At 35.6% G+C, this 25,764-nt stretch overlaps 5 protein-coding genes across 12 annotated transcripts; 1 reads left to right on the forward strand and 4 right to left on the reverse strand.

Moving 5' to 3' along the window:
• Positions 1–52: 52 nt before the first annotated feature.
• LOC115996000 (pentatricopeptide repeat-containing protein At5g04780, mitochondrial-like) lies at positions 53–3,059 on the reverse strand. The gene has a single exon (XM_031235144.1). The coding sequence runs from the start codon at positions 2,887–2,889 to the stop codon at positions 85–87; it is 2,805 nt and encodes a 934-aa protein (XP_031091004.1). The 5' UTR covers positions 2,890–3,059; the 3' UTR covers positions 53–84.
• Positions 3,060–5,002: 1,943 nt separating this feature from the next.
• On the forward strand, positions 5,003–6,707 carry LOC115996010 (uncharacterized protein At4g28440). The gene is made up of 2 exons (XM_031235155.1): positions 5,003–5,389; positions 6,124–6,707. The coding sequence occupies exons 1-2, from the start codon at positions 5,092–5,094 to the stop codon at positions 6,309–6,311; spliced, it is 486 nt and encodes a 161-aa protein (XP_031091015.1). The 5' UTR covers positions 5,003–5,091; the 3' UTR covers positions 6,312–6,707.
• A 1,354-nt stretch (positions 6,708–8,061) lies between these two features.
• On the reverse strand, positions 8,062–11,260 carry LOC116017455 (protein NUCLEAR FUSION DEFECTIVE 6, chloroplastic/mitochondrial-like). Of its 7 annotated transcripts, none has more exons than XR_004097918.1 (4): positions 11,037–11,249; positions 10,784–10,908; positions 9,725–9,805; positions 8,062–8,490 (listed from the first exon to the last, which is right to left on the reverse strand). XR_004097918.1 is itself a non-coding variant. In XM_031258069.1 (4 exons), exons 1-3 carry the CDS (start codon positions 11,186–11,188, stop codon positions 9,975–9,977), a joined length of 285 nt encoding a protein of 94 aa, XP_031113929.1. In that variant the 5' UTR covers positions 11,189–11,249; the 3' UTR covers positions 9,465–9,805; positions 9,946–9,974. The 7 variants fall into 7 exon arrangements, 5 of the variants coding, with proteins under 5 accessions (XP_031113937.1, XP_031113944.1, XP_031113929.1 ...); XR_004097919.1 differs by lacking the exon at positions 8,062–8,490 and adding an exon at positions 8,503–8,630; XM_031258069.1 differs by lacking the exon at positions 8,062–8,490 and adding an exon at positions 9,946–9,982 and having other exon boundaries at positions 9,465–9,805.
• A 987-nt stretch (positions 11,261–12,247) lies between these two features.
• LOC116017438 lies at positions 12,248–14,045 on the reverse strand. Of its 2 annotated transcripts, none has more exons than XM_031258035.1 (3): positions 13,957–14,045; positions 12,764–12,931; positions 12,248–12,590 (listed from the first exon to the last, which is right to left on the reverse strand). In XM_031258035.1, exons 1-3 carry the CDS (start codon positions 13,969–13,971, stop codon positions 12,516–12,518), a joined length of 258 nt encoding a protein of 85 aa, XP_031113895.1. In that variant the 5' UTR covers positions 13,972–14,045; the 3' UTR covers positions 12,248–12,515. The 2 variants fall into 2 exon arrangements, with proteins under 2 accessions (XP_031113895.1, XP_031113887.1); XM_031258027.1 differs by having other exon boundaries at positions 12,248–12,619.
• Positions 14,046–21,682: 7,637 nt separating this feature from the next.
• Positions 21,683–23,345, reverse strand: LOC115997926 (protein E6-like). Its single transcript, XM_031237350.1, has 2 exons — positions 22,303–23,345; positions 21,683–22,227 (listed from the first exon to the last, which is right to left on the reverse strand). The coding sequence occupies exons 1-2, from the start codon at positions 23,280–23,282 to the stop codon at positions 22,020–22,022; spliced, it is 1,188 nt and encodes a 395-aa protein (XP_031093210.1). The 5' UTR covers positions 23,283–23,345; the 3' UTR covers positions 21,683–22,019.
• Positions 23,346–25,764: the final 2,419 nt, after the last annotated feature.

Here is a 25,764-nt window from a genome sequence, read left to right on the forward strand (position 1 = left end):
ACCAAAAATGTCACAGAGACTAGCCTGCTGGTGTATCAAAAAGATCCAATCATGGAGAAAGTATAACATTATTGAATTAAAAGGTTACCAGTAATCCCCACAAGAACAAGATCCATCTTTGAAATGGTGGAACCTATTGATATCTCTAATGATGATTTCTCTTGAGACAATCTTACAGATGAATTTGAAGGCTGTGTGGCAGTCCAAGCAAATCCTAAGGTTCTTCTTCACCCTGATGGGAGCTCCAGGTGGAGTAGCAATCAACCCGAATGCCACAGCGAGTTTCTCGCTGTGGTAAGAGAGGAGGATCTCTTTTTGTCGCCTTTCGACATCGTGGAGATCCACCTCTACCATTGGAACATACCCAGCTTTCGCCATTAGGTCTCCCAACTCCTCGAGTTTGGCGTATATTTCTTGGCTTCTAGGATGGCTTCTGTCGCCCACGATAAACGAGTATACCATGTCCTTGGCTTCAATCCAGCTCATCCCAGGTTCCTTCTTTACTTTGCTGTCTTTCATCAACCTTCTCACCTCTGCTACATTCCCCCACAGCCCAACTGATGCATAAATATTTGCAAGAAGAACATGTGTCCCAGATTTCTCCGGTTCAAGGCTGAAAAGCTTGTGTGCAGCTTCTTCGCCTAGCTGCACGTTTTTATGGATTCTTGCAGCACCGAGAAGTGCCCCCCACACAGACGCATTAGCCTCGAAAGGCATCTTATTAATGAGACCAATAGCCTCGTCCAGCTCTCCTGCTCGCCCCAGGACATCAATCATGCAGGCGTAGTGCTCTTGCGTTGGTTCCACTCCAAACGTCTCGTTCATCGTCTGGAAATAGTTTTTTGCCTCTGCAACTAAACCGGCATGGTTACATGCACAGAGGACACTAACTAGCGTTATGTGATTGGGGGAAATACCATCGCTAAGCATTTCACTGAACAAATTAAGCGCCTTCGTTGCATGTCCATGCTGGGCAAGCCCCGCAATCATAGCTGACCACGAGACAATACTTTTGTTTGGAACCTCAGAGAAAGCACGCCCAGCGTCCTCTATGCTTCCACATTTGGCATACATATTTACCAGAGAATTGCCAGCAAAGGTATCAGACATGAACCCGTGTTTCATGACATGAACGTGCATTTGTTTCCCCTGTTCATACGCCGACAGATTTGCACAGGCATTCAGGAGCGAACTGCAAACAAATGAGTCAGGAATTATACCCATATCTTGCAACCTTAAATATAGCTTCAAAGCTTCTTCGCCTTGTCCATATTGAGCATAAGCTGTAATCAAAGAGGTAAACGATGGCAAATCTACAATCGGGCATTCCTCGAAAATTTTAGCTGCATCCACCAGCAGGCTACATTTTCCGTATGAATCAATGAGACTATTTATCACAAACGCATCAGACAGAAACCCCGACTTAACACAAAGTGCATGGACTTGTTTACAGACATCAGCAGCCTGCAAGCCGGCAGTGGAGTTGAGGACTACTAGTAAAGTTGTCTGATCAAATACGATTCCTTTCTCATGCATCTCAGTGAAAAGGGTTAGACATTCTGTGTCTGCCTCGTTCTGTGAATACCCGGAGATCATAGCATTCAACGCAATCAAGTCCTTCTCGGGCATCAAATCATAGATTAGTCTTGCATTGTTCATCAGATCGCATTTGCAATACATATCAATAAGGCCAACACTCACAAATGGATCTAATACTATGTCTTTCTTGATTAAAAGAGAATGCAATGTTTTACCCGTTCGCTGCAGCTGCAATGCAGCACAAGCTTTCAGAGCGCTTGATAAAGTGAACATATTTGGCCGCATTCCCGACCTTCTCATCTGGCACAGCATATCCAAAGCTTGGTCATGACACTCGCGGAGAACACACCCAGCAATTAGAGCATTCCAGGAAACAATGTCGGGTTCTGCAATTCCCTGAAAAACAGCAATGGCATCCTTTTTCAAGTCCCCCAATTTCGCATACATGTCTACGAGTGCATTAGAGGAGAAAGGGTCTGAATCATAACCGAGCTTTAACAGATAACCGTGGATTTTCTTCCCTAGACCAATATCTGCTAATCCTGTACAAGCATTCAATATTGTGGATAAACTATACTCATCTGGCCTTATTCCACTCTCAATCATTTCTTGAAACAAGCACACAGCTTCCCCGAAATAGTCACTCTGTGTGTAACAAGAAAACAAAGCATTCCACGACACAACATTCCTTTCCGGGATCTCCTCAAATAGTCTCCTAGAATCCAGTAGCTCCCCGCATTTCGCATACAAAACAACCAATGTGTTGGCCACAAACACATCAGATCCAAACCCAGTCACCATCACAACCCCATGAATCTGCTTCCCAAGCAAAAGATCCTTTTTAAGCGAGCACGCCTTAAGCACACTAGGGAATGCAAACTCATTACACTTAAGTCCCAAAGAATGCATCTTTTGGAAAGCTAAGGCAGCCTCTTCCCCAAGCCCATTCTGGGCATACCCAGACATCAAAGAAGACCAAGAAACCAAGTCTGGTTCGGGACTTTCCTCGAGCAGCTTGTGGGCATGCCCAAAAACCCCACATTTTGAGTAAAGATTTATCAAATGGTTTCTATGTTTACTGTCTTGGGACAACCCAAGCTTCGTTACACACGCATGGATTTGTAGACCTGGGACTAGAGACTTGATCTGGGAAAGGTGAGAAAGGAGCTTTGTGTAAGTGGAGTCAATAGTTCCGGTGAATCTTGGAATAACAGGATTGTGAAAATCTTGAACTGAGGAGAGCGTAGAGATTAAGGCAAATCTTGGCGATGGAAAAGAGAGTTTGAATTGCAGGTAAAGCCGTTGGATAAGAGGTTTTTGATCATAATAGTGGCGCCAAAAATTCGTCATAGTCCATTTGGGCAAAAGGCCAAGATCGAACTACCCAATCACACGTGACAGACAAGATTCAAGATTTTACCTAGGGTTTAAACAGAAGAATATTGCTTACCTATCTTCTCTCCTGTAATCTTGGATTTTCTTGCAAAATTGAATCTTTCATTAATAGTCAAGTTTCTCAATTCTCATAACTTACTCGCCTCTTATTTTTACAAAATTGAAATTTGTCTCCCCCTTTTTTATATTCATGATGTGCTCATGTGCTTCACTCTAATTTTATTCATTAATGAATATAGTTTATTTTTCGAATAGCTAATTAAATCTTTTTTTTTTTTTGGTAGTAGAACAGTTAATTAAATCTTAAATTACTAAATTATAGTATTAAGTGTATAATGTTAAATTGGTAGACACAAAAAAAATGTCATTAAAATTTTGATAAAATTATTTGATTGTATACTAATTAAGAGTTTGATCTCCATCAAAACAATTACAAATCAAAAGCAAGAATTGTGACATGAATGGTGCGAGTATAGGTGATGTGGTATGGGATTCTCCTTGGGGTGATGTGGTATGGGATTCTCCTTGGTTGATTGAGTTTAGGTAACGGTTTGGTGTGATGGATAGTCTCATCACGGAGTTTTGAAAGATTTTTCATGACTAAATTAAAGTCTTTATCAAAAAAATATTTTTAACCGTACAAATTAAGTTGGAGAGCGACTTAATGGTAGTCACACAAAAAGTTGTGTTGAGCATTATTCAGGAATTCACACCTTCAGCAAAAGTTCATGTGTGCACTGTGGTTGTCAATGCTCCATCCATAATGCAATATATGTGTGAACTGAATGACTTCCTCTTTGGTCTCGAACTAGTTTTGGTTATAATTTTTTCAAATGTTTTTTTATGGTATTCACCCTTGATCAACTCTTTGCAAATGTGGTTAGTGTTGTTTTTTTTTAAAAAAAAAATTTATATAGTTTGTTTTGGTGTGTTGCATCCACGTATAAAAAAAACGAAAACAAAAACAAAAAATAAATTAAAGTACAATAGGATACATTTATTATGGATGCAATGATGCATAACGTAACATTATATTATATGTGAAGCAATATGAGAAGTTGAGAACTCAATAAAAACAATAATAGTAACTGTTGGATTGAGAAGGACGAACTTCAATTCCTACTGATAGGGCATACCAAGTGAGAAGAATTCCTGAGAGACACTAGCTTAGCTTGAGAGTGGCGTCTAGGCACCTTCCTTTAATTTGATCTAAAAGGTTTCAAGTTCGACTATTCACAATGAGAGCGGCTTGTTAATCTTTTTAGTTTGAGTTTATATCATTGTAGTACTTACCAGCTTAGATCACATGATGTGATTTACCTAATGCACGGATAGTTCCCGTAGGCTTCCAGTATTGTCCCAAAATAAACAAATTAAATCAATTTTTTTAACAAAACATTTTACCATTTGAAATGTTTGTATATAATTATTGGCATGTTGGGTAGAGGCATAAAGAATCAAGTCCAACATTTGAAACATAAAATGAGTTGTTATACAAGTATATAAAAAAAATTCCGTGTTCACTATCAACTATATCTTTTAACAAAGAATATCGAGAAACATTTAATTTCAACAAGAATTCTACTATGCATACTCTCAAATTCTACTCTCTAATGTAGCAAACAATGATTGGTTATTTTCATCATGGTCCACAAAGTGTTTACACCAAAGAAATTGTAAAAAAATAAAAATAAAAATTAAGAGTACCAAGTATTTTTGTTTCAACCATTGACATCAAAACAAAAAATTAATGGGTGATATAAGTGCTTGACCCACCAATATTTAATTCTCATTATATATCATTAAATACTCCATAAAATCGTTAATACGGAGTAAATAAACAAAAAATGGTGTAAATAATTTTTTATTGAAAAAGAAAAAAAGTTGGGAGAAAGCTACCTTGATGGTTTGACAGCTTGCCTAATCAAGGTCAGGGGATGTGACGTACATTGACATCTCTGAAAAGTAGGAGAGAATATATATATATTCTTATTCGAGATGAAGTAAACGGCGTCGTTTACCCGTCACCTTCGGATCCTAAGAGGACTGACCGCTCGCTAGTCGCTACACTCACACGAACGACCACTCTTTCAAATTCTCCAAAATCTTCTCTTCTCTTCTCTTCTCTTCTCACTTCCTATCACTGCAATCCAATCCATGGCTACCAGAAGCTACAATCGCCGCCGACCTTCCGCCGCCGCCGCCGCCGGGGGGGCCGTGAAGACGCCAATGAGGAAGCCGGTGTTCGTGAAGGTGGATCAGTTGCAGCCCGGGACTAGCGGCCATAACCTCACCGTCAAGGTCTTGAACTGCAACACAGTGCTGGAGAAGAAGCCGACGACCAATACGGCGTCGTTGGCGGGGCCCCGTCGCCCTCCCCACAACACTCGCATCGCGGAGTGCCTCATCGGGGACGAAACTGGGACTATCCTCTTCACTGCGCGTAACGACCAAGGTTTCGTGTTTCCCTCTCACTTTTTTTTTGGCTTTCTGGACATTGTTTAATCTGTAATTGATGTTGATTTCCTGCGTTTTCTCAATTTTCGTGATAGTCTGGTGACAAAATTGCATTTCTAGGGTTCCAAGTTACAAATTGATGCTCAATGTTGATTAACCTAATCGTAGTTTGGACTTTGGATTGGTTAGTGTTGCTTAGGGATTGTAAATTCTTCGATTGTCTTCTTTCCAATGATACTTTATACTACTCTGTGGTGTTGTACCTTTTCCTTTGTACCTCTAGCTAAGGCACAGATACGATACCACCAAGCACAAAGCAGTTACCATAGAAATTTCCCTTGAGTTAGGGCAGAAATCAAATGACTGATTGTATATTAGTTGTGTGTTACATACTATTCTGCAGAGCTTTGGATTTTGTTATCATTCCTATATCTTTTATTCAAAGTTCTTCTGTGTTGTGGAGTTAAATAATTGCTGGCTTCGAGAACGAACACACAATTGGGTTTATTACGGCTTTAGAGCTCTGTAGAAATGAGCACGCAATAGTAGATTTGAAGTTCTGGGTTTGTAAAGAGTGTGTATTCAGTTGCAGCTTGATTGCAATACTTTGTCATCTAGTCATTTCTCTTGGTTTGCATTTTATCACTGATATTTTTGTTTTCCACATTTATGCACTAACCTGCTAGGCCAGTATGTTGATTTGTGGTGATGATATCCTTTATTATCCTGCAGTTGAATTGATGAAACCAGAAACCACTGTAATTCTTCGCAACGCCAAGATTGACATGTTTAAGGGGTCTATGAGGCTAGCCGTGGACAAATGGGGTCGAATTGAGGTAACTGAGCCTGCAGATTTCACGGTCAAAGAAGACAACAATCTATCACTGGTCGAGTACGAGTTGGTGAATGTTGAAGAATAGTGCTATGTCCCTTTTGCCTCTTTTGTCTACTGGGTGAAGTTCCAATTCTGGTTTTTGGGTGGGTCGATTATTGAAGAAGTGCGTTCTTCCTCTGTTATCTATTAAAGATGATATCGGGTAAAAAAAATATGTATCTGGCTACTGGTGTTTTGTGAATGTTGAAGAAAGGGTGGAAGTGCATTTTACCACTTTTATCTATTAGGGTTTAGGAGAGGGTGTTGGGTAAATTCAGTGTTGGGTCTTGGGGTTTGGTATAGTATTCAGTTATGGTATTTGTTTTGTGAAGACTCCTCCACTGTTACTAGGACTAATCTAATCTAAGTTTGATTAATTGGTATGTAAAAGAGATTTGACTTTAATCATGTGAGAATTTGTGTACATCTTTTGTCTTTCAAAGCATTATGTGCAATGCTCCTTACAAGTTGTTTGATACTAACCTTTGATTTGCGGGGAAAGCTTACCATTGCTACTTGAATGTGTGCTCTCTGGGTGAAGCTTGCTAGTAAAAAATCAAGAGGAGGTAAATCATCTTAAGTTGTCTATAGTTGATTGGTTCAAATTAAGGAGATCCAGAGACAGCTTTTGTTCAACTTAAAAATAAGAGTTGATTATAAATTTACTCAATTTAGTCTTTAGTCAATAACTTTTAAAGCTACTAAATTTAATTATTTTGATTATAAATTTACTCAATTTAGTCTTTAGGCAATAACTTTTAAAGCTACTAAATTTAATTATTTTGGAGTTACTAAATGTAGTCCTGAAGTATTGAACTTCTCAATTGTAATTAACGGTTCACACAAGGAAAATGTGGATTAAAATTATAAATAAGAGGATGAAAGCTGAAATTAATTCTGAAAATAACATAAAAGAATTAATATCATATTTATTTCTCGATTTTAATAAATTTTCAAATTTAGTCATCTAACTTTCATAATTGTGCTAAATTAAGTCTTCTATTGTAGATTTCAAAAAAAAAAAAAAAAACTTCTATTGTATTGTGTAATTTGTCTCATTGATGCTGACTTCATAAACAGTATTGTAAATTTGCTAAGTATTAAAATTAGAAAAACTATTTTTTTTTTTTTGACAATAGAAAAACTATTTAAGTGTATAACGAAAATAGAAAGTATTTGAGTCCGATGTATTTCTTTTTCAATTTTAATTTTCACATTCTTATGTGATAATATTTTATTGATGGATAACTAATGATTTTGTTTTTTAACATTAGGAGGTAAAGTCTCTGTTTGGTAAAATAATTAGTCTATCAATCAATTTTAACTTGTTTAACCACTATTAGTTGTTTGATTTGATTAAACAACCAATATAGTTCCTCAAAAAAAAAAACCAATATAAATGTTTGGTTAATTAGTTTTTTTTAACATCTTATTGTTTCAAAAGACTAAAATTCAAAATACTACTCAAAACAACTTTTTTTATCAGCTTTTTGAAAAAGTAATTTTTCAAAAAAGTAATTTTGCATATAATCAACTATCGGCTAACAGCTAATTTACCAAAAATCTTTCTATAATCAGCAAATACTATCAACTAATCAAACTACTAACCCAATCAACTAACAACTATTTACCAAACACTCTGAAATAAAATTAAAAAAAAAATCACTTTCTTATGTGACAGTATTTGATTGACAGATAGCTAATGATTTTTTTTTTTTGGAACATCAGGAGGTAAAATCAGAAAGGAAAAATAACAAACACAAGCACACCATATCTTATATTCCTCAAACGCTAAATTCTCCATAAACAATAATGTGTTGTATTCGAGACTAATGAGTAAAACTTGTCCAGAAAGAAGTCTTGTTTAGATGTCAGATGAGAGAGTAACTGGACACCAAATTAGTTGAAACTTATACAACAATAAAATATCAGGAATCATGATTAACCCAATTTGACTAACATAGGCTAATGCTGCTATCTATCTGTCTAGAGACTAGACTAGATGCACAATGAAACTAAACTTACAGATGTATTATTTTTGTCAAAGAAACATGTGCATCATTTTCAAATGAAAGAACAAAAAACCTTATAGCTTTGATATGGGAACCAAACAGAAACTATAATGCCACAGGCTGTGTAGTAATACATTGTCCATTGACATCCATGGTACTATGAAGAAGACGTGAATGGTTTCCGATTTTCCAACACATCTAACAATCATCCATCTACAATGTAAGAAGAGAAGATACATTTACGTAAGGCCCATAAAAAGTTTAACACAAAGTATGCATGTTATTTTTTAAGTGTGTTTCATCGTCCTCGAGCTGAATGCAAGCCAATGAGATGCACTCACAGAGTCACAGCCCTAGACAAGGAAAGGGATTATTAATAAACTAAAATACAAAATTACACTAGAAACACTGCAGATTGAACTACAGATTAAAAATGTACTTGTTGCAACATTCTCATGGAAAAAGGCTTTTATCCAGAGTCAAGTTTTACATGTTTTTGATTTGGTTGTCTCTAACATTATGTTGATAATGAATCTGCTCACACTTGGTCTTATAGTTGCTTACTATAGGCACAAACTACAGAGGGAGAAGATGAAAGTGAGACGAGCTCACCAGACAAAAGGTTAAAGGAGGGTAGATTTTCTTTCCTAGTGCAAGTAAATCTCATATCCTTCGGATTGTTTTAGATAGAGGAGGACATTTGGGCAAGTAAAACGAATTTGTTTCCTTGTATCCCTCTAACTCCCTCTAACTTCATAAGATACAATGTCAAAGGGAGAGAGATTTCAAACCTCCCCACTATTACTTCCATTACATCTACTTTATACAGCATTGAAGAGATGTCCTTTCTCCTCTTTTTCTGCCCCAACCAAAGATAGCCTAATCCTAGAAATTCAAGTATACTTAAAGATATAGATACTTGATACTTCAAATTTGGACCTCCTATGCTAAAAGTAACTCTGAAATCCTAGCAGAAAGGTAAAACCATCAACTATATTTCCAACCACATGCACCCTAACTCTCAAAATGATTCTCTCGCTAATTTTCATGAAAGCTGGGCAAACTAAGTAAATTACACCCAAGGGAAATATTTTACACAAAGCAACCCCAAAAATTGATCACTTGGAAATTATATCATCTATCTTTGTTGTGGTGAGCAATAACTCCACAGTTTAAAAGGCACATCATAGAAAGAAACAAAATATGACTAGTGTTTTTAATCACAGCCTCACAGGACAATTGGGAAAAAGGCACAAGACATTTTATTGGCTAATACTTAATAAAATGATCCCAGAAAGATAAAAGTAAACAGATTAGGACACTTTGAAAGATCCAGAATTATCCAAATACTAAAACCCTATATATCACCCAAGGTAAAATAGAAACAAAATGCACAGTAAAATTCATAAAAGAAAACAGATATTTCTTCGCTGGTGCTCATTCCTACTTGTCAGACAATCTCCTAGAGTGCATGGATGTAAAACTTCATTCCAATCCTTTGGCATTTATCAGGCATCATCATTGCAATCTGATAAAATACCAAGTATTAGCAAAGCCCTTACATTATTAGCTACTACAGGAGGGTAAGAATACAAGATATGCATGATTGCATTCAGTCTGTAAAGAGTATCTGGTTCAGTTATCTGGGGCTAATTTTTTGGAACTAACTCATCAACAATCAATGACAGCTGCATGATTCACAAATCTGCAAAAAATAGTACCTCTGAATTACTCTACAGTCAAGCAGCCACAGAATATGATCTAATTGCATCAAAGCCCCAAGTTCTAATAAACCACAGAAACTCCTTAATTTTTAGACTGCTTGGATGCTAGGTGTGTTGAATGCAACTATCACCAACAACTGGAATATGGTTACTCAGCTCCTCTCCACTTAGAAAGGAAATTAGACATAGAATGACTTGGACATGGCAAGGACAATTGTAGATGGTTGTGAGCTCTTCAAACTTCATATATATTAACATGATTTCATTAAGATTTGTCACTTATTTTCTTGAAAATCCAATGAGAGCATTCTAAACCTAAAGGAGAACATCTTGACCAGAATGAATGAAAGTCATCATTAAAGACTTAAAACTTAGTACTAGTACTATGTGCAGTTAATAAACAGGAGTAGCAATGTGGAAAAGGACTACCACATTGAAACAAGACATATCTGGTGGGTGTGACTTTGTGAATTCACTATAATTGGAGGCACATACTGAGTAAGAACCATATATTATATCTATCATCATCTCCATAGCAATGTGGGAATAATAAGGCAAACTTTTTGGAATGTGAACAATGACCAAGAAATAAGCCATTCAAACAATCCAAAATCAAAATAGCATACTAAACACCAACATTTTCTTGTTAAAAGATAGATCTATGACATAGAAAGAACACAAAAATATCCCTCAATAGTTCAACTTATAGAGTATTAAAACTTAGAAACAAATTGCTCACGTATGAAGTTCAAAGCTGTAAAGTAAATATGAATAGAATATACCTTCAAGACTCCAACCACGGCTCCGAGGAGCGACTGAGAGCATGGAATTGAGCAAAGCACAGGCCGTCGCTGTGTGATACGGCAGCATAGTCTCTAATCTAACACAGCTCAACTCCAACGGAGACCTTCACATTTTAATCATATCAGGAAAATACAAGAAATGAAATGCAAATCGAATGTAGATATGAGTTCATAATTATAAGATTAACTTAAATCAGATAGAGAGGAAAAAAGAAAAATCAGATAAAATTACCTGAAGATGCGAGCAGTGAGGGGCTTCTGAGTGGGGATGCGAAAAGGAGAGGCGGAGGTCTTAGGCTTCGCTCCGGTTGCCAGTCTGGTTGCGGCGGTCCGGGCGGAGGCTGTGGCGGAGCGAAAGACGGACCTGGCGGCGATGCTGGCCATGGTTTCTTCAGGTACAGATCGCGCTGCGAGTGGCTCGGGTTTGATCTTTCAACTGTAAAGCCTTATCAAGGGTTTTTGGGGTTTTAAACCATTATACCAGAGAGATGCCACATGGAAGGCGTGGGTGTGATCTTAGGAGGTGATATTGGATTGGCTCTTTATATTTCATTTAGTTAAGTTAATTTAGTTAAGTTAAGAAAGTAGTTATGAACATATATTATATTGCAATAGAGTCAATAATATTTTAAAAAAATCATTAGACCATAACATTGCATTTAAAAAAAATCTACCAATGAAATTATAAATAAAAATTGGTAATGATATTTAGGGGGTTTCATTTAGGGGTGTTTTGCAAATGACTAATAATTGTCATATTTCGAGTTGGTAGTTATTGGGTTAACTGGTTTGACTAGCTGATAATATTAGCTGATTGTAAAAAAGAAAAGTGTTTTGTAAATTAGTTGTTTATTGTTAGCGGATTGTAGGTAAAATGATATATAAGGGCATAAATATATTGTGCTAATTTATTAACTCTTAAATTACTTTTACAATTTTTATTTATTTATTTATGATGATGATGAAGATAGTGAGTGAAATTAAAAAGAAAGAAAAATATTATTAGTGTTGTTACTGAAACATAAAGAAAAAGGGACAAGACATATGAACAATAACAAGAGAGATATAAATGTTATGGATGACAAGAAAAAAATGGTCATTTCATAATTAAAGTCAATCAACTAATCAAAAACTCTATTCTTATTGACTTTTTAGATTTTGGCTTGTTGCTCCAATAAGCTAATGCAAAAAATCATTTTGGCCTTATTTGGTAAAATAATTAACCTATCAAATTGGTTAATCAACTAAAATAAAACCAAAGAGCTTATGGTTAAGTGACACCAATTTTCTTCCTCATATAGGAGGTTGTGGGTTTGAGCCTCAATGTTATATTGTTCGATCAATCAATTGAAATATAACGAGAATCAATTTAGATCCTCATAATTGTTTGTTTGATTTTTTTTTTTCAAGAATTACTGTAATTTACTCAATAGTAAAGTGTAAACAATCTATATATCTAAATAGAGATCTTTTTCCCCAAAAGTCACAACATAAAGTGATAAAATACATGAAATTCTACTATACATTTTAGGGCCCTACATTTTAACAATTAAATATTCTATACTTTGAATTGTTGCCTTTAATACATCTCATTTTCTCTAAAACATTGTGTAACGGCACATAAAGCCATCGTCTAATTTTCCTTCCATCTTGTCCATTTGACACCTCTAACTGCAATCTTCTATTCAAAACATTCTTTCCATGAATCTCACTATGCATTGCGTTCGAAAAGTACAACTTCCCATTGTTTCCGGATCTCATTCCAATCAGTCGTCTTAGAGATACACTTTGATCCATAAAAAACGACACAGTTGACTAAAACAAATTAAGCGAAAAAAAAAAAAAAACATCAAGTTACCCTACATGGCTACATGTGATGTGTTACATATTGCAAGTATATTGAATTGTAAATAATTGTAGTTATCCCATTGTTGTAATTATGGGGCATAAATTGATTACCTCAGTATCAAGATTGGAAGAGGAGAATGAGGATAAACTTGGGGAGTGAACAACACAAAATGGGGAAGGGTCTAGTGATAGTGTGTCAACATGAGAATTTGGAGCATCATTCAGTCTAAGCCATATGTTCATCTTTTCAAGCCCAAATGGCCATCCATTTGGTACCACCTGCCCATGTGTGCAGACACAACAAAATTGTTTCATCATCAAATTAAACATTAATCATTCATAAAATTCCAAATTAAAAGAAAAATCTTTTTCGTAGAAAGGAGTTGAGTAACATAATTTCATTATTGAAAGTAATTATACTTCACAGATGTGTGAAAAACTTTTCTTGATAATGTCGTCGCTTAGTAAGATTGTCAAAAAATTTGATTGGCTATGTCGACGGTGACGTACAACTAGTGGTTGCTAGATTCTTGCTGATCATCGGGTAGTAAAAAGTTTTAACCAACTAGTACTAATTTTTTTTAAAAAATATAACCATGATTGTTAAAAAATTTGTTGTTATTGGCAGGCATGAGACAAATGTTTCGAATTAACTAAAAGCAAAAATTAAAATTTGTGCCTTCTTGCACAAACCTTCAAGGTTTCGCGATTTCCATTTACACCACTAAAGTGGATAGAAATTAGGTTATTTCTTAAAATTCAAAAATTTCCAACCACCCGTTAAAGGTGGTCAGAAATTTTCAACCACCCAAAAAGTGATTGAAAATCATAAATTTTCACATCCATTTTTAGATGGTCATAAAATCATAAATAAGTGATTTTCCAGCCATGCATGAAGAATTGTGTTCATAGATTAATTGATTTTTTTTTTTTTAATATCCATACTAGTTGGAAAATGGTATAGCTTACCATGAACTCTCATGAGTCATGACTAAGTATATATCATACCCAAACCTGATTAATTAATTGCAATATAATTGGTATTGATTGTTACAAGATCAAGATTGATATGAAGTTTCTTTGAGGCTCCCATTATCAATCAAGACTGCAGGTTGCACACAAACACACACTATATATATAGATACATACAGGCCGGTATAGCAACAGACAACAAACCATCAACATTCTTAGCTAGCTTATTCATTAACAGCAAAGCCCCAACATAGGATCTCTACAGAAACATGGAAGAGGTTTCAGAAAACATAATCTAGTTTAGCAATAATGTTTAATTAGATTTGCAGTACCTGTGTAGCTACCATGATTTGCAGCAAGCTGGGGAGAGAGTGAAGGGCTGAAGGCCACTGGAAATGTTGTTGAAAGAACTGATGAGTGATGAGTATTTAGTATGTGATGCTATTAGAGAGCTCCATGGTATATATTAAGTAAGTGTAATAATTAATTAACTAGGTTGTATTATTATTATTTTTTTTGAAGATAACTAGGTTGTATTTAATTGATGAATTTTAAATGGTACGGGAGCTGTATGTCTTGAGTAGACCCTAACGGATGCACTGGCACATTTAAACTCGTACTATATTTAGACTAATCTCTGTTTAATTTGCACCGGTTCGCACTAGGCCGATCCAATTAAGAGCAAAGTACGTGCTGGTCATATTAATTTTTTCATACGAGATGAGATTTTAAACTTCTAACATCCCTTATGAGAGTGCATACCACAACAAAGCTGATTTTTGAATGCAATTACATATATTTATATAAGAGAAAATTGAGTTTTTTCCTGCTCGTTGGTAAAGGAAATAGCTAGTTAGATTGTGTTGTACCATATATAACCTATCAAACTATAATTTTATTTTATTACTTTAATAACATAATTTTATTTAAATTCTTTTGCAACTGTAATTGAAGAATAATTAGCATGCAGCTGATTTCCACCGACACCATTTTCCCAACGCCACTGACAAACTCCGGAGTCCCAACTGACACGGCACTCATTCTCATTATCTTATGTCACTTTCCATGCAAATATATATATATAAGCCAATAGGAAGGGTTCATGTGCGGATATAGCTTTCCATGCAGTTGTGCAGTTAACTAAAAAAGACGCACTTTAAGCATTAAAATGACGCACCTTAAGTATACAAATTACGCACTTTAAGCACATAAATCACATATCTTAAGAAGAAAAATCACGCATCTTAAACCACATAATACAAAAACCACTCACCTTTAAGTACAAAAATCACGCACCTTAAAAAGGAAAATCACTCACTTTATATTTGACATAGATGCAAAAAGACCAAATTGCCACCGTACATTTTTTAATCACTGTTAATCCTGTGCGTTGATTTAGGCAGGATCAATGACTCAGATTTATAACTCTATGTTCACAATTACAAAACTCTATATTCAACAGTATAACACAATTTTTGAATCTATATAACAAAATTGTGAACGTAGAGTTCAAAAATTGTGAACATTAAGTAATTTAATTTTGTATATTGAGATCTAAAATTGTGAACATAGAATTCTAAAATTATGAAGAAGGTAAACCCGCGTCCATAGCATAATTTGCTTTCAATGCTTGTGATAGGAATCAAACCTCCACTCTATCATTAAAAGTTAAATATTAAAGTAAAATTTTTCATTCACTAAACCAATATCCGGAAACTTTTACAAACTCATCTCGACGCCACACTCCTCTCCACGGAAGCCCAACAAAAATAGAAGTGGGTTGTTGCAAAAATGGCAAATCTGTTTAAAAACTAGCTTGGGTCCTGACTAGCCTGCCTAGCAGATGAGACTCCTTGCTGGTTGTGGACTGAAAATATTTCCAAATTAATTGGGCCTTAAGCTGCACTATACACAGCCCACAAACATTCTGGCATTTTGCTATTAAAGAAGTCATTAGCACTCATTCTTGGCAATTAGGTCCACTGTGCACTGTAGACTCTGGTCTAATATATAAAATTTGACTTTATAAAATAAAGAATACAGGTGTATAATGCATAAAATTATATAGTTGAGGATATATAAACACTTAACAAAATACATATATACATAAACATCATATTTTAAAACAACTACATACAGAGCATGCGTATTATGCTATAAATTTATGTGTCTTCATCTATATAATTTTGTACATTATGAATTTCAATTCTATAATGTGTATGTGTATTATCTTAAGTTTTTATGTCTTCAGCTATATAATTCATGAAGTCAAATTATGTATATTGAACCAGGGTCTACAGTGCATTGTTGACCCTGGTCCACACTATATATATAGGTCTTATCCTTACTTTGTAGGGACACATCCTATTCGATCTAGACACTTAACACTATACGTCAAGGCAATATTATATTATACTCCGTATTATTCAAAATAGCAAATTCCTTTGTCTTATTGAATTCCCATTCACACAAAGGATTTCCTCCATCATATATATATAATGCCACTATCCGAATTTGTGCACTCTATAAACTTCGCTCAAATTTAATAGCGCTCAAACCGCACAAATTACATTAGGATGACCGTGCTTGCGACCACCCCACCCCTCCCAGAGCAGTGTGTGGGTCCACTCTTCACCAACCAGAATGAAGATAAATTGGTATGGTAAATTAGTAGAAAAAAACAGAAAATTGAGGTCATTTTCTTTAGCCCCACTATTTCCCTACTCATCAGTCAAGACAATGAATGATACCTGTATTCACACAAGCAAACATGCAGCATATATGATATATATATTCTCCTTTATCTTCTACATGGATGGGCAACCATGTGCTACTGAATGACAAACTCAAATCTGCACAACTTGTATATATATACACACACGCATTTGTTGTGCAATATATATATATTAGCCAACAGTTATATCATCGGCACCATCGTCTAGGGTGAATGACTATTGAGCTGAGGCAAACTCGCAACCACAATCTGAGAGTGTGCACCGGGTAAACCTCGCCTTATGACCCTAGCTAAAAAATGATGTAAGTTATCCTAGATTGCTCATAGTTAACCAGTTCAAACCAAGAAGGCTAATAGACATGTCCTAGTTGCCAAACTTGTAACATTGTTGATGAGGTAAATACTCTCGGGTATATGGATACGATTAGAGATTATAAATTAGTAGTTCGGATAGTTGAAACTGAGGGTTAGAGGGTCCCAAGCTTTTAGATGTTCTAGGGAGTAAATGTTTCCAAAAAATCTCCTCAGCCTTGCAATAAACGCTCCATCTATAGGGGAATGGAGGGAAACACATGCCGAACGTCGTCGGACATGCTCGCCACATCCCACATGTCCTACATGCACTGGAAGGTCAGCGACCTTATAAATTAATACAGGTGGATCTTGATTCCTGACATGCCCATCCTCTAGAATAGGAAGTGTTTCTTGTCGGAATACACGTTCTGAGCCTCGAGATCGGGACAAAGCTAACATTCAATGACGAACTTATAATACTCTTATTAGGTTAGGTCAGGACTCTTATTATCGGGTTGGATCCCATCGGAAATTATTCCTCACGCCCCTAGGAGTACATACCGAGCAGATACTCAGCTTGTTACCCAAGGTATATTCTCATCAATTGTGATTACCAAGTCAATATAACCTGACCACCTCCCTCGTGAAATTAGGGTTTCCTTGTGAAAATTGAAATTGAAACAGAAGATGGGCAACATTATTTGGGTGCAGGCATGTGTAGAGCATATGCAAAGATAATGAAATGGCAGTAATATAATAAAGAAATGGAAGCAGCAGTCAGTAACAGATAGAGTGTGATGTTGGCATGCAGTGATAGTGAAGGTAATGGAAGTGATGATTATGGGGGTTTTAGTTAATTATGTTGGTAATAATTATTATAAGTACATCATTCACATGCACTCCCCAGACATTATTAATTTGTACAAACTACTTTTTCCTACATAGTGAAAACGACTAAGGTTAAGTAGGTTAGACTATTAGAACCTAGACTTAGGTAAAACTTTACTATTTTTATCCCTCAATCAGTGAGTGAAGTAAAAAATATCATCAAGTAATTCAGAACAAAAAATTAAAATACGTTTTGACAAAATATGAAACACGATATATTTTCCATCAAATAAGAACTTAAATTTAGATGAATTTTACTATCTTTATCCTCTTCACGTGCTGGAGCCAAAAAGTTTGTTAAATGGGAACAAAAAATTAAAACACTTTAATTTGAAATATAGTACAAATGTCCATAACAAAATATGAAAAGCCTTGCACTTCCCAAACAACATTAGTTCCTACATAATGAAATCTAAGGTACATTAACTAGGATGGACCATCAAAACCTAAATTTAGATGGACTTTATTATCTATATATCTTTATATATCCTCCTCTCATGGTGGCACATAAAATATCGATAAGAGGGTAAAAAATTAGAATATTTTGAACCATTGTTTAAAAAATGTGAATAACGAAATATTAAGTACCATGCCCTTTTCAAATAACATTAATTTCCACAAACAACTTCCTATATAATGGAATTTGAGGTTAACTAGGTTGGACTATCAGAACCTAAATTTGGATGAACTTTGCTATTTATCTTTGTTCTCCTCTACTGGTTGAGCCAAAAATATCTTTGAGTGTGTCAGCATGTTCTCGGTTGAGCCCCTCGCAAATGAATTTTTTAGTACGATTTATCTCTCAGTTGTGGTTTGTGGACTATTACACATAAACGGATCGAGTTTACTCAATGCACACTCTCAGGTAGTGGTTGTAGTTTTATCTCCTCATCTAAAAAATAAATATCGTTGAGTAATACACTTTAAAACATGATTTTAAAAGGGTATTTATAACAAAATTTTGAAACACGCACTTCCCAAACAACATTATTAGCTCTCACAAACAACTCTCCACATGGCTACATAACAAAACGTATAGTTAATAAGCTAGGTTGTTAACTAGGTTGGACCATTGGAACCTAAAATTGGATGAATATTAGTATCCTTATCCTCCTCTAACATAACCTACCAAGACCAGCTAAGGAACTGCACCTGTCAAACAGCAACTACTTGCCCTACAACATTAATTATTTTTAGCTGCAAATGGGCTGTGGTACAAGGGGCAGTTATATTCTTGCATGCTCCACTGTTTTTTTCTTTTTTCTTTTTTAAAAAATAAATATTTTTGTTTTCATTTTCAAGTCTTCAATACACGTATTGGCATTGCACTGCACCAATATTTTCAACCGGAAAATTTTAGTAGAATCTTTTATTTGGTGAAGATGTGAAGTTAGTTTTGTTGATACTATGGATAGTGATCTCTCGATATACAATATCCGCATGCATCAAACTCCAACTAATCTAAGGGTGCGCTTGGAAACCTGGAAAATCATTTTCTAGGTTTCCAGTGTTTGGCTAGAGGGGGAAATGGAAGTCAATGGAAAATAGGGGTGTGATCAATGAAAAATAGAGGTGATGTTTAGAAAAATGACTTCCCTTTTTTTTAGGAAAGTCATTTTCAGTTTGCAGCAGTGGAGCAACAAATTACTCCAACCATCGCCAAAGACCTTGTGGTCTAGTGGCACTCGGTGTCCCGATTTACACTCCCACATGGATGATGGGAGTGGCTTCGAGCCTCAGTGGAGGCAAAGTAGCTATGAACAGATACTACATTGTAATATGACCACCATCGCTTACTACCCCACCACCAAACATACCCTTTTAAAATATTACCTCGAAAGAAATGGTCGAGTGGATAAAGCATTACTTTCGTACCAAAAAGTCAAAGAGTTTGATTTTTGTCAATATCCAATAGTCACTCAATCCCCGAAAGAAGTGGTCCGAGTGGATAAAGAATTACTTTCGTACCAAAAAGTCAAAGAGTTTGATTTTTGTTAATATCCAATAGTCACTCAATTATCTAGGTCAGAATTATTGATCATCAATTTTTTTAAGGTGGCAGTTTTGGTGTCTTATCAACGGAGACTTTTTTAACCCAATATGGTAGCTCAAGTGGTAAGTGAGAGAATTTGGAGAGAACCTAAGTTTGATTCGCACAAGTGACAAACACGGGTGGACAAAAGAAATCAACGGAGACTTTTAAGCATGTCACATTAACAATTCTAAATCTTTTCAAAAAAAAAAAAGATTAAATAATCAAAATCGTCAAAACCCTTGTAAATTTTTGAACGATCAATAAATTATGCTCACGTCAACAATTGAGAAATTAAAATCGTTATATTTTTCAAACACATATCAATTAATAACTTCTTGGTCCTATCGCCTAGATATGCCATTTCTTCAAGAGTGGTTAACCAACTCTTTGTAATGTACACCAATCAAACCATCCACCCCAACCCCCACACCTGAGCTTCCATAAATAAATATAGTGACAATATAATGTGCCATCCTACATTATATGGACAGTTAGTGTGTCAACCTCTAAGCCCTATTAAGTATACCAATTAAGTTTTGTTTTAAATCATTTACTTTTTTTTTTCAATGAATATCACATCAATTACCTATAACTTTTAAGTTCATTTATAACTACTATATATTTGCAAAAGGACTTGATCTCCTTAATGAATCATAAATGTTACAACTATTTATATTAATTATTCATAGTACTCATACGAAATAATCATTTAGTTCTTCAATTATTGATTTGAACATTATTAACCCTTTAATTTTTTTTATAGATGGCAGGTTTAGCCCCTTACTAACGGAGATGGTTAATCTCTGTCATGTGTGGAGTCTGTTAGTTAATATAAGAATAAAACTGTAACTTGCAATTTTGTATCATTAAAGTCACTATTAATAAGTTGAGGAATTCAAAATCGTCAAAATTAAACTACCACCTCATGAAAAGAGGGACCAAAACTGTCACCTTGTAAAAATCAAATGGTCAATAATTGAGATACTTAAATTGTTATTTTGAATAAATATAAGGATGAAAAATACTACAGAGTATTTTTTTTTTTTTTTAATATGGATTCAATTTTTTTAGTATAAGTTAGATATATGTGGAGGAGATTGTGGCAAAAATTAACCAGTCTTCCATTCCCTCCAAAAAAAAAAAAGAAGAAGAAGAAGGAGGATGAAATGATGAAAAAGAAAAAGAAACAAGTTTTGAACACTTTATTTTACCAAAGAAAATTGTAAAGCAAAGAAGAATATGGGGGTTGGGGGGCCACAAAGAATTTGATAATTGTCTTTCTCAATGTTCCCCTTTGGTGTCAATATTTTGGTAGAGTTGGGTCCCAAGAAAACAACACACTTGTCAATCTGTGAGCCAACAAGAACATGTAGTAAATGCACATATATGCACCAGAAAGGGTGGGGAGTGAATAAAGAATGATTCTCATTCTAAAAAGTTACGAGTCTCGTTTTTGTCAACACTTAACACCCATCGCTCAAATCTGTCGTATAGGATCTGATCTGAGCCTTTCTAATATAGTTTACCTTTTTTATGTAGTTTCTTACTATTACACAGGAATGATGTTTACCTAGTACACATAATCATAGTAAAAAAAAAAATATTAACGGATAATAAAAACAAATAGAGTGAAGAGTGAAAAATAAGTATAATGGCAATCCTAAGTTTTTATATTATTATACTACTCAAAATCAATATTTCACTTTTTGGTAGGTGTCTTTAAATTTCTTTGATAAAGTAATAAAGCATCATAATTAAACACACCACTTTAGCAAGCATAAATCTTTAATTTGGTAGATTAAAGTAAGGAATTCAAAAATATGCAAACTTAAAATAAAGAGAACATTTAGAATTACCCTAGCAAGCAATGAAAGAATTCTAAATTGAAAAATTCAAAATTCTTAAGGTACTAATAGTTAGCAGTGTACGTGCTGGGCAAATTGTTAATGTCCAATAAACTTAACTGAGTTATAATGCACATGTGTCAAATCACACTAAAAAATTAAATTCAACAAATTAGTTAGTCTAACACGTAAACTTATAAAGTCATATTATGTTCTCTTTTATTTTATTAATCAGCAATGTGGACGAGTACAAATCAGCATGATTTCCATAATACAAGTGGATTTAATAATTATGGATATATTAGTACTAAACAAGTTTTGTAACATCATATCATCTGTGGAGTTGAATAGATTTGGTCTAGACCAGCTGACAGAAAACCATAGTTTCATGGTCTCATTCACACACAATATATAACTATAGAGACAGGAGATAACCTATGAACAAATCTATAGCTTAATCATCATCAACACATTCCCCCCTAAACAACCATAATTTAACACACCATCAAACACCCAGTCGTGTGTTTAATTTGCAGATAGATTTTGGGACTCTGTCACATGATCTTTTAACTTTGTGGAAAAGAAAAATGTTAAGGAATCTCAGGGAATGTCTTCTTGGTCCTGGAACTCCTCCATATTCTGGTAGTTGTTCTCCATGAAATTGTTTTTGAATCCATTGTTGTTGTTGAACTGGTTTCTTGAATTCATGTATGGGTGGGTGGCGTACTTCTCTGTGTTCACATCGTAGTAATACCTCCCATTCTCCAAGAATCTTGTGTCGCTCATCCCTTGCTGCTCAAACCTGTTTCCGGCGCCGCCGTTGTTGTAGCGGTTGTTGCCGCCGCCGCCGTTGTTGTTGTTGTTGTAGCGGTTGTTGCCGGCGCCGGCGCCGCCGTTGTTGTAGTTGTAGCGGTTGTTGCCGGCGCCGCCGCCGGAGGTGGTGGGGAAGAAGTTTTCTTCTTGGTTGTTGTAGTAGTTGTTGTCAGTGTTGAAGCCACTCTGCATGAATTTATCATCTTGGGGGTTGTTGTTGTAGTTGTTGTTGCCGGCGGGGCCGTTGTAGTAACGGCGGTTGTCGGCGGCGGAGGAGGGGGTGAACTCGTTTTCCATGAATCTTGTGTCGTCGGGCATTCTTGATTCTCCGGCGCCGTTGTAAAAATCCCGGCGGTTATCGGCGGTGCCGTAGGTGGTGAACTCCTTGTCCATGAATCTTGTGTTTTGGGGCATTCTTGATTCTCCGGCGCCGTTGTAAAAATCCCGGCGGTTATCGGCGCCGGCGCCGGAGGGGGAGAACTCGTTTTCCATGAATCTTGTGTCGCCGCCGGGCATTCTTGATTCTCCGGCGCCGTTGTAAAAATCCCGGCGGTTATCGCCGGAGGTGGTGAACTCCTTATCCATGAACCTGGTGTCCTCGGGCATTCTTGATTCTCCGGCGGCGGCGAACTCCTTGTCGCCGTTGTAGAATCCGCGGTTGTCGGCGGCGGCGGCCATGAACTTAGCGTCATCATCATTATTGTTGTCCTCCGGGACAGTGACGTAGGCAACAGGGTTATAGTTCTTGGGAAGGTATTTCTTGTAAGGAACTTCTTCCTCCTCTGCATGGTTGTTGACGGCGGTGGCGGACGGCGGAAGCTGGCCGGATTCATGGCCGTAGAGGCCATAGCCGCCGGTTTCATTCTCCGGGGCGAAACTTGGTTCTTTTTGTAGAGGATTCACAGTTGTAGATTGCTCTTTGCTGCTGCTATTGTTGTCATTGTTAGGGATTATTTTGTTGAAGAATTGGCTGTCTCTTGCATGAATTTGCAGGGAGGATAAGAGAGTGAGGAGGAAGAAGAAGAAGATGATTTGGTTGAGGGAAGCCATGGAAGGAGAGAGAGAGGGGTTGGTGTATAGTGGGAAGTGTTGTGAAGTGATAAATCTTTCCACCTTTATATAGAGCTATATACATACTACTATAGTCTCTATATATATCTTTTTGTATTTGTGTTGCTTTAGGTGTGGGTGAAATTAAGAGACTATCTTTAGTAGTCTATTACTTCAAGTAATTGTACATTACTATATGCCTATAAGATTTTCATTTTTTTTTTTAAAAAAAAAATTAATTATTATTGTAGTGTGTAACATCAAATTGTACCTTACTGAATTTTTTGTTAATAATTTGGGAAGAGTAGCTACACGAAAAAGGAGAGTATTAAGAACGGTATATTATATTGTAAGCTAAGTTATCATATTTCTATCTTTATGTTTGTTTGTATGTTTTGTTTGTATGTTATTACATGACTGAAAACTAAAATGATGTCTTACAATTAAAAGTGAGCATTTAAAAGGATGGCTAGATGCGTTTGGAGTAATACGTATGCTCTAATGGTAATTTTTCCCATTTAGCACACCACAATTTAGGGGTCTAATGAGAGCAATATATTATTGTCAATACTACTATTTTAACGTAACTTCATTCATCACCATTCTAACCACTCGAATTTTACCATTCTCCCAACAATAATTTAAAATGAATATAAAATAAGAAAATTCTATGGTGTTGATTGGTCGAACCCTGGACCCAAAAAAAAAAAGAAGCTTAATGAACTTTAAATTGTTGTACCTCATTAAGCTCATATTGGCATACTACCCCTACCATACTCCCAAAAAAAAAGGACCTCATTTAAGACAAGAGTGAGGTACACGAAGGCCATTTATATCCTCTACATTTCTCATGGAACCGTGCCTAAACATTACCGCATATATAAGCAAATATCGTCAACACGGGACAATCTCAACATAATTAGTTTGATAGTTAAATTTTCTTGTAAAGTAACGTGGTACCAGGAGATAGACTATCTAATTCATGAATGAAGTTTCCCAACAAGGATATATGATGATATCAATTCCAAGCAAAGGGAAGGCTCTTGTGTTGGAAGGATGTTTCCTAGGCACTCGAACATCACTTGTCTTTTCCTCAATCTCTTCATAATTTGCTGATGCCTATCTAGGAGAAGGCCATCCCCAACACTTTGAGGTCCATCATAGAAAAAGAACAACATTATACGGCTTTAATTATACTTTGTCCTTAAGTTTGGTCATCCACTTTTCTCCCATCAATAATCTCTCTCTCTATTTTTTTCTATTAGTGCAGCAGTGAATAACACTGCGGAGATTGTGGAGCTATATAGATGCCTATGAGAGTGGGGTGGGGTGTGGGGTACTCCAAATTATGGCATTTGTTGAGTGCTCTCATTGCATGCCTCCAACAAAAAAAACTCTAATTTTAGAGCTACAAGCTGTGAGCATAAATATAATATGTGCAGTCCAACTATCAGCTTAAGCTTTTAGTTGAGATGGAGCACATGATTTAATTTGATATCAGAGCCATGCAAAAGATCATGAGTTCGAATCTCCGCGTCACCCACAAAAAGAGACTTCCACGTGTTGCGCTCAGAAATCCACCGCACACGTTGACGGGACGTGTGAGATTCAAGCACCAACCCTTTTAATTTTTTTTCACACTTCTTGTATTGTTATATCACAATCTTGCCATAGACAAAATCAATGCTTCAATTATGATACAATTCACACGCATCAAACTTTTTTTTTAAAAAAAATGGGAATCAAAATTATTTTTGGTGTTATAGGAACGACATCATCAAGTGGACAAAATAATATAATATATCATATATGTCACTTATTTGAATAGAAGTGATCTGATTGGAAGCCTATTAAGCAAATTTAGGGTATCTTGTGGTGATGTCAAACTGGCTTGGAACATGTCTGAGTAATATTCATTTGGGTTGGGTAATTCTAAATGAATTTGGATTTGGATTCAAGAATGGGTAAATGAGTGTAACCCTATCCATTGAGGGTTCATTGTGCAATTCGGTAACAAATTATACCTCTTTATCGGTTGTAGGTTTAGATTCGAACCTTAGCTTATCACTCTCATTATATTCTCAAACATATATATTGAAGAAAAAACAATTATATTAAATAACAAAATAACACTAATAATGAATTTTAAATACCCCACATGTATCAATTGTGTATAAACTATGATTTACATTGATATCATTATATATTATATATATATTCCTTTAAAATAAAAAATAGTTGAATGTTGGTGGAATTCTCTTCAAAACTGTGCATGCCTATTTTGATGACCCCACAAACCTCATAATGGATTTTATTCCAATCCACCCAAAGTTAGTTTAATCTTCTCTTGATTATATTGGCTATAATATGAAATACGTACTTTTTTGTTGATGGGTGAAGAATAACACATCTTCTATTGTCAATACTTGAACTCTTGCCTGCAAAACTTTCAAGGCAAAATTCATGATCACACACGTTAACA

This window comes from Ipomoea triloba, chromosome 1 (genome assembly GCF_003576645.1).
Source record: "Ipomoea triloba cultivar NCNSP0323 chromosome 1, ASM357664v1".
Lineage (NCBI taxonomy): Eukaryota > Viridiplantae > Streptophyta > Magnoliopsida > Solanales > Convolvulaceae > Ipomoea > Ipomoea triloba.

What these genes read in the sequence shown, in the direction of transcription:
- LOC116017455 (XM_031258046.1), bottom strand. Translation starts at nt 11,188, where the DNA reads ATGGCCAGCATCGCCGCCAGGTCCGTCTTTCGCTCCGCCACAGCCTCC. An exon ending in CTCACTGCTCGCATCTTCAG is followed by an intron (nt 10,909 to 11,036) that starts GTAATTTTATCT and finishes TAAAATGTGAAG; the next exon opens with GTCTCCGTTGGAGTTGAGCT. An exon ending in CCGTGGTTGGAGTCTTGAAG is followed by an intron (nt 9,806 to 10,783) that starts GTATATTCTATT and finishes GTATTTTATCAG; the next exon opens with ATTGCAATGATGATGCCTGA.
- LOC116017438 (XM_031258027.1), bottom strand. An exon ending in CTTCCAATCTTGATACTGAG is followed by an intron (nt 12,620 to 12,763) that starts GTAATCAATTTA and finishes AATTTGTTTTAG; the next exon opens with TCAACTGTGTCGTTTTTTAT.
- LOC115997926 (XM_031237350.1), bottom strand. Translation starts at nt 23,282, where the DNA reads ATGGCTTCCCTCAACCAAATCATCTTCTTCTTCTTCCTCCTCACTCTC. An exon ending in TACAACAACGGCGGCGCCGG is followed by an intron (nt 22,228 to 22,302) that starts CGCCGGCAACAA and finishes CGGCGGCGCCGG; the next exon opens with AAACAGGTTTGAGCAGCAAG.
- LOC115996010 (XM_031235155.1), top strand. Translation starts at nt 5,092, where the DNA reads ATGGCTACCAGAAGCTACAATCGCCGCCGACCTTCCGCCGCCGCCGCC. An exon ending in CACTGCGCGTAACGACCAAG is followed by an intron (nt 5,390 to 6,123) that starts GTTTCGTGTTTC and finishes ATTATCCTGCAG; the next exon opens with TTGAATTGATGAAACCAGAA.
- LOC115996000 (XM_031235144.1), bottom strand. Translation starts at nt 2,889, where the DNA reads ATGACGAATTTTTGGCGCCACTATTATGATCAAAAACCTCTTATCCAA.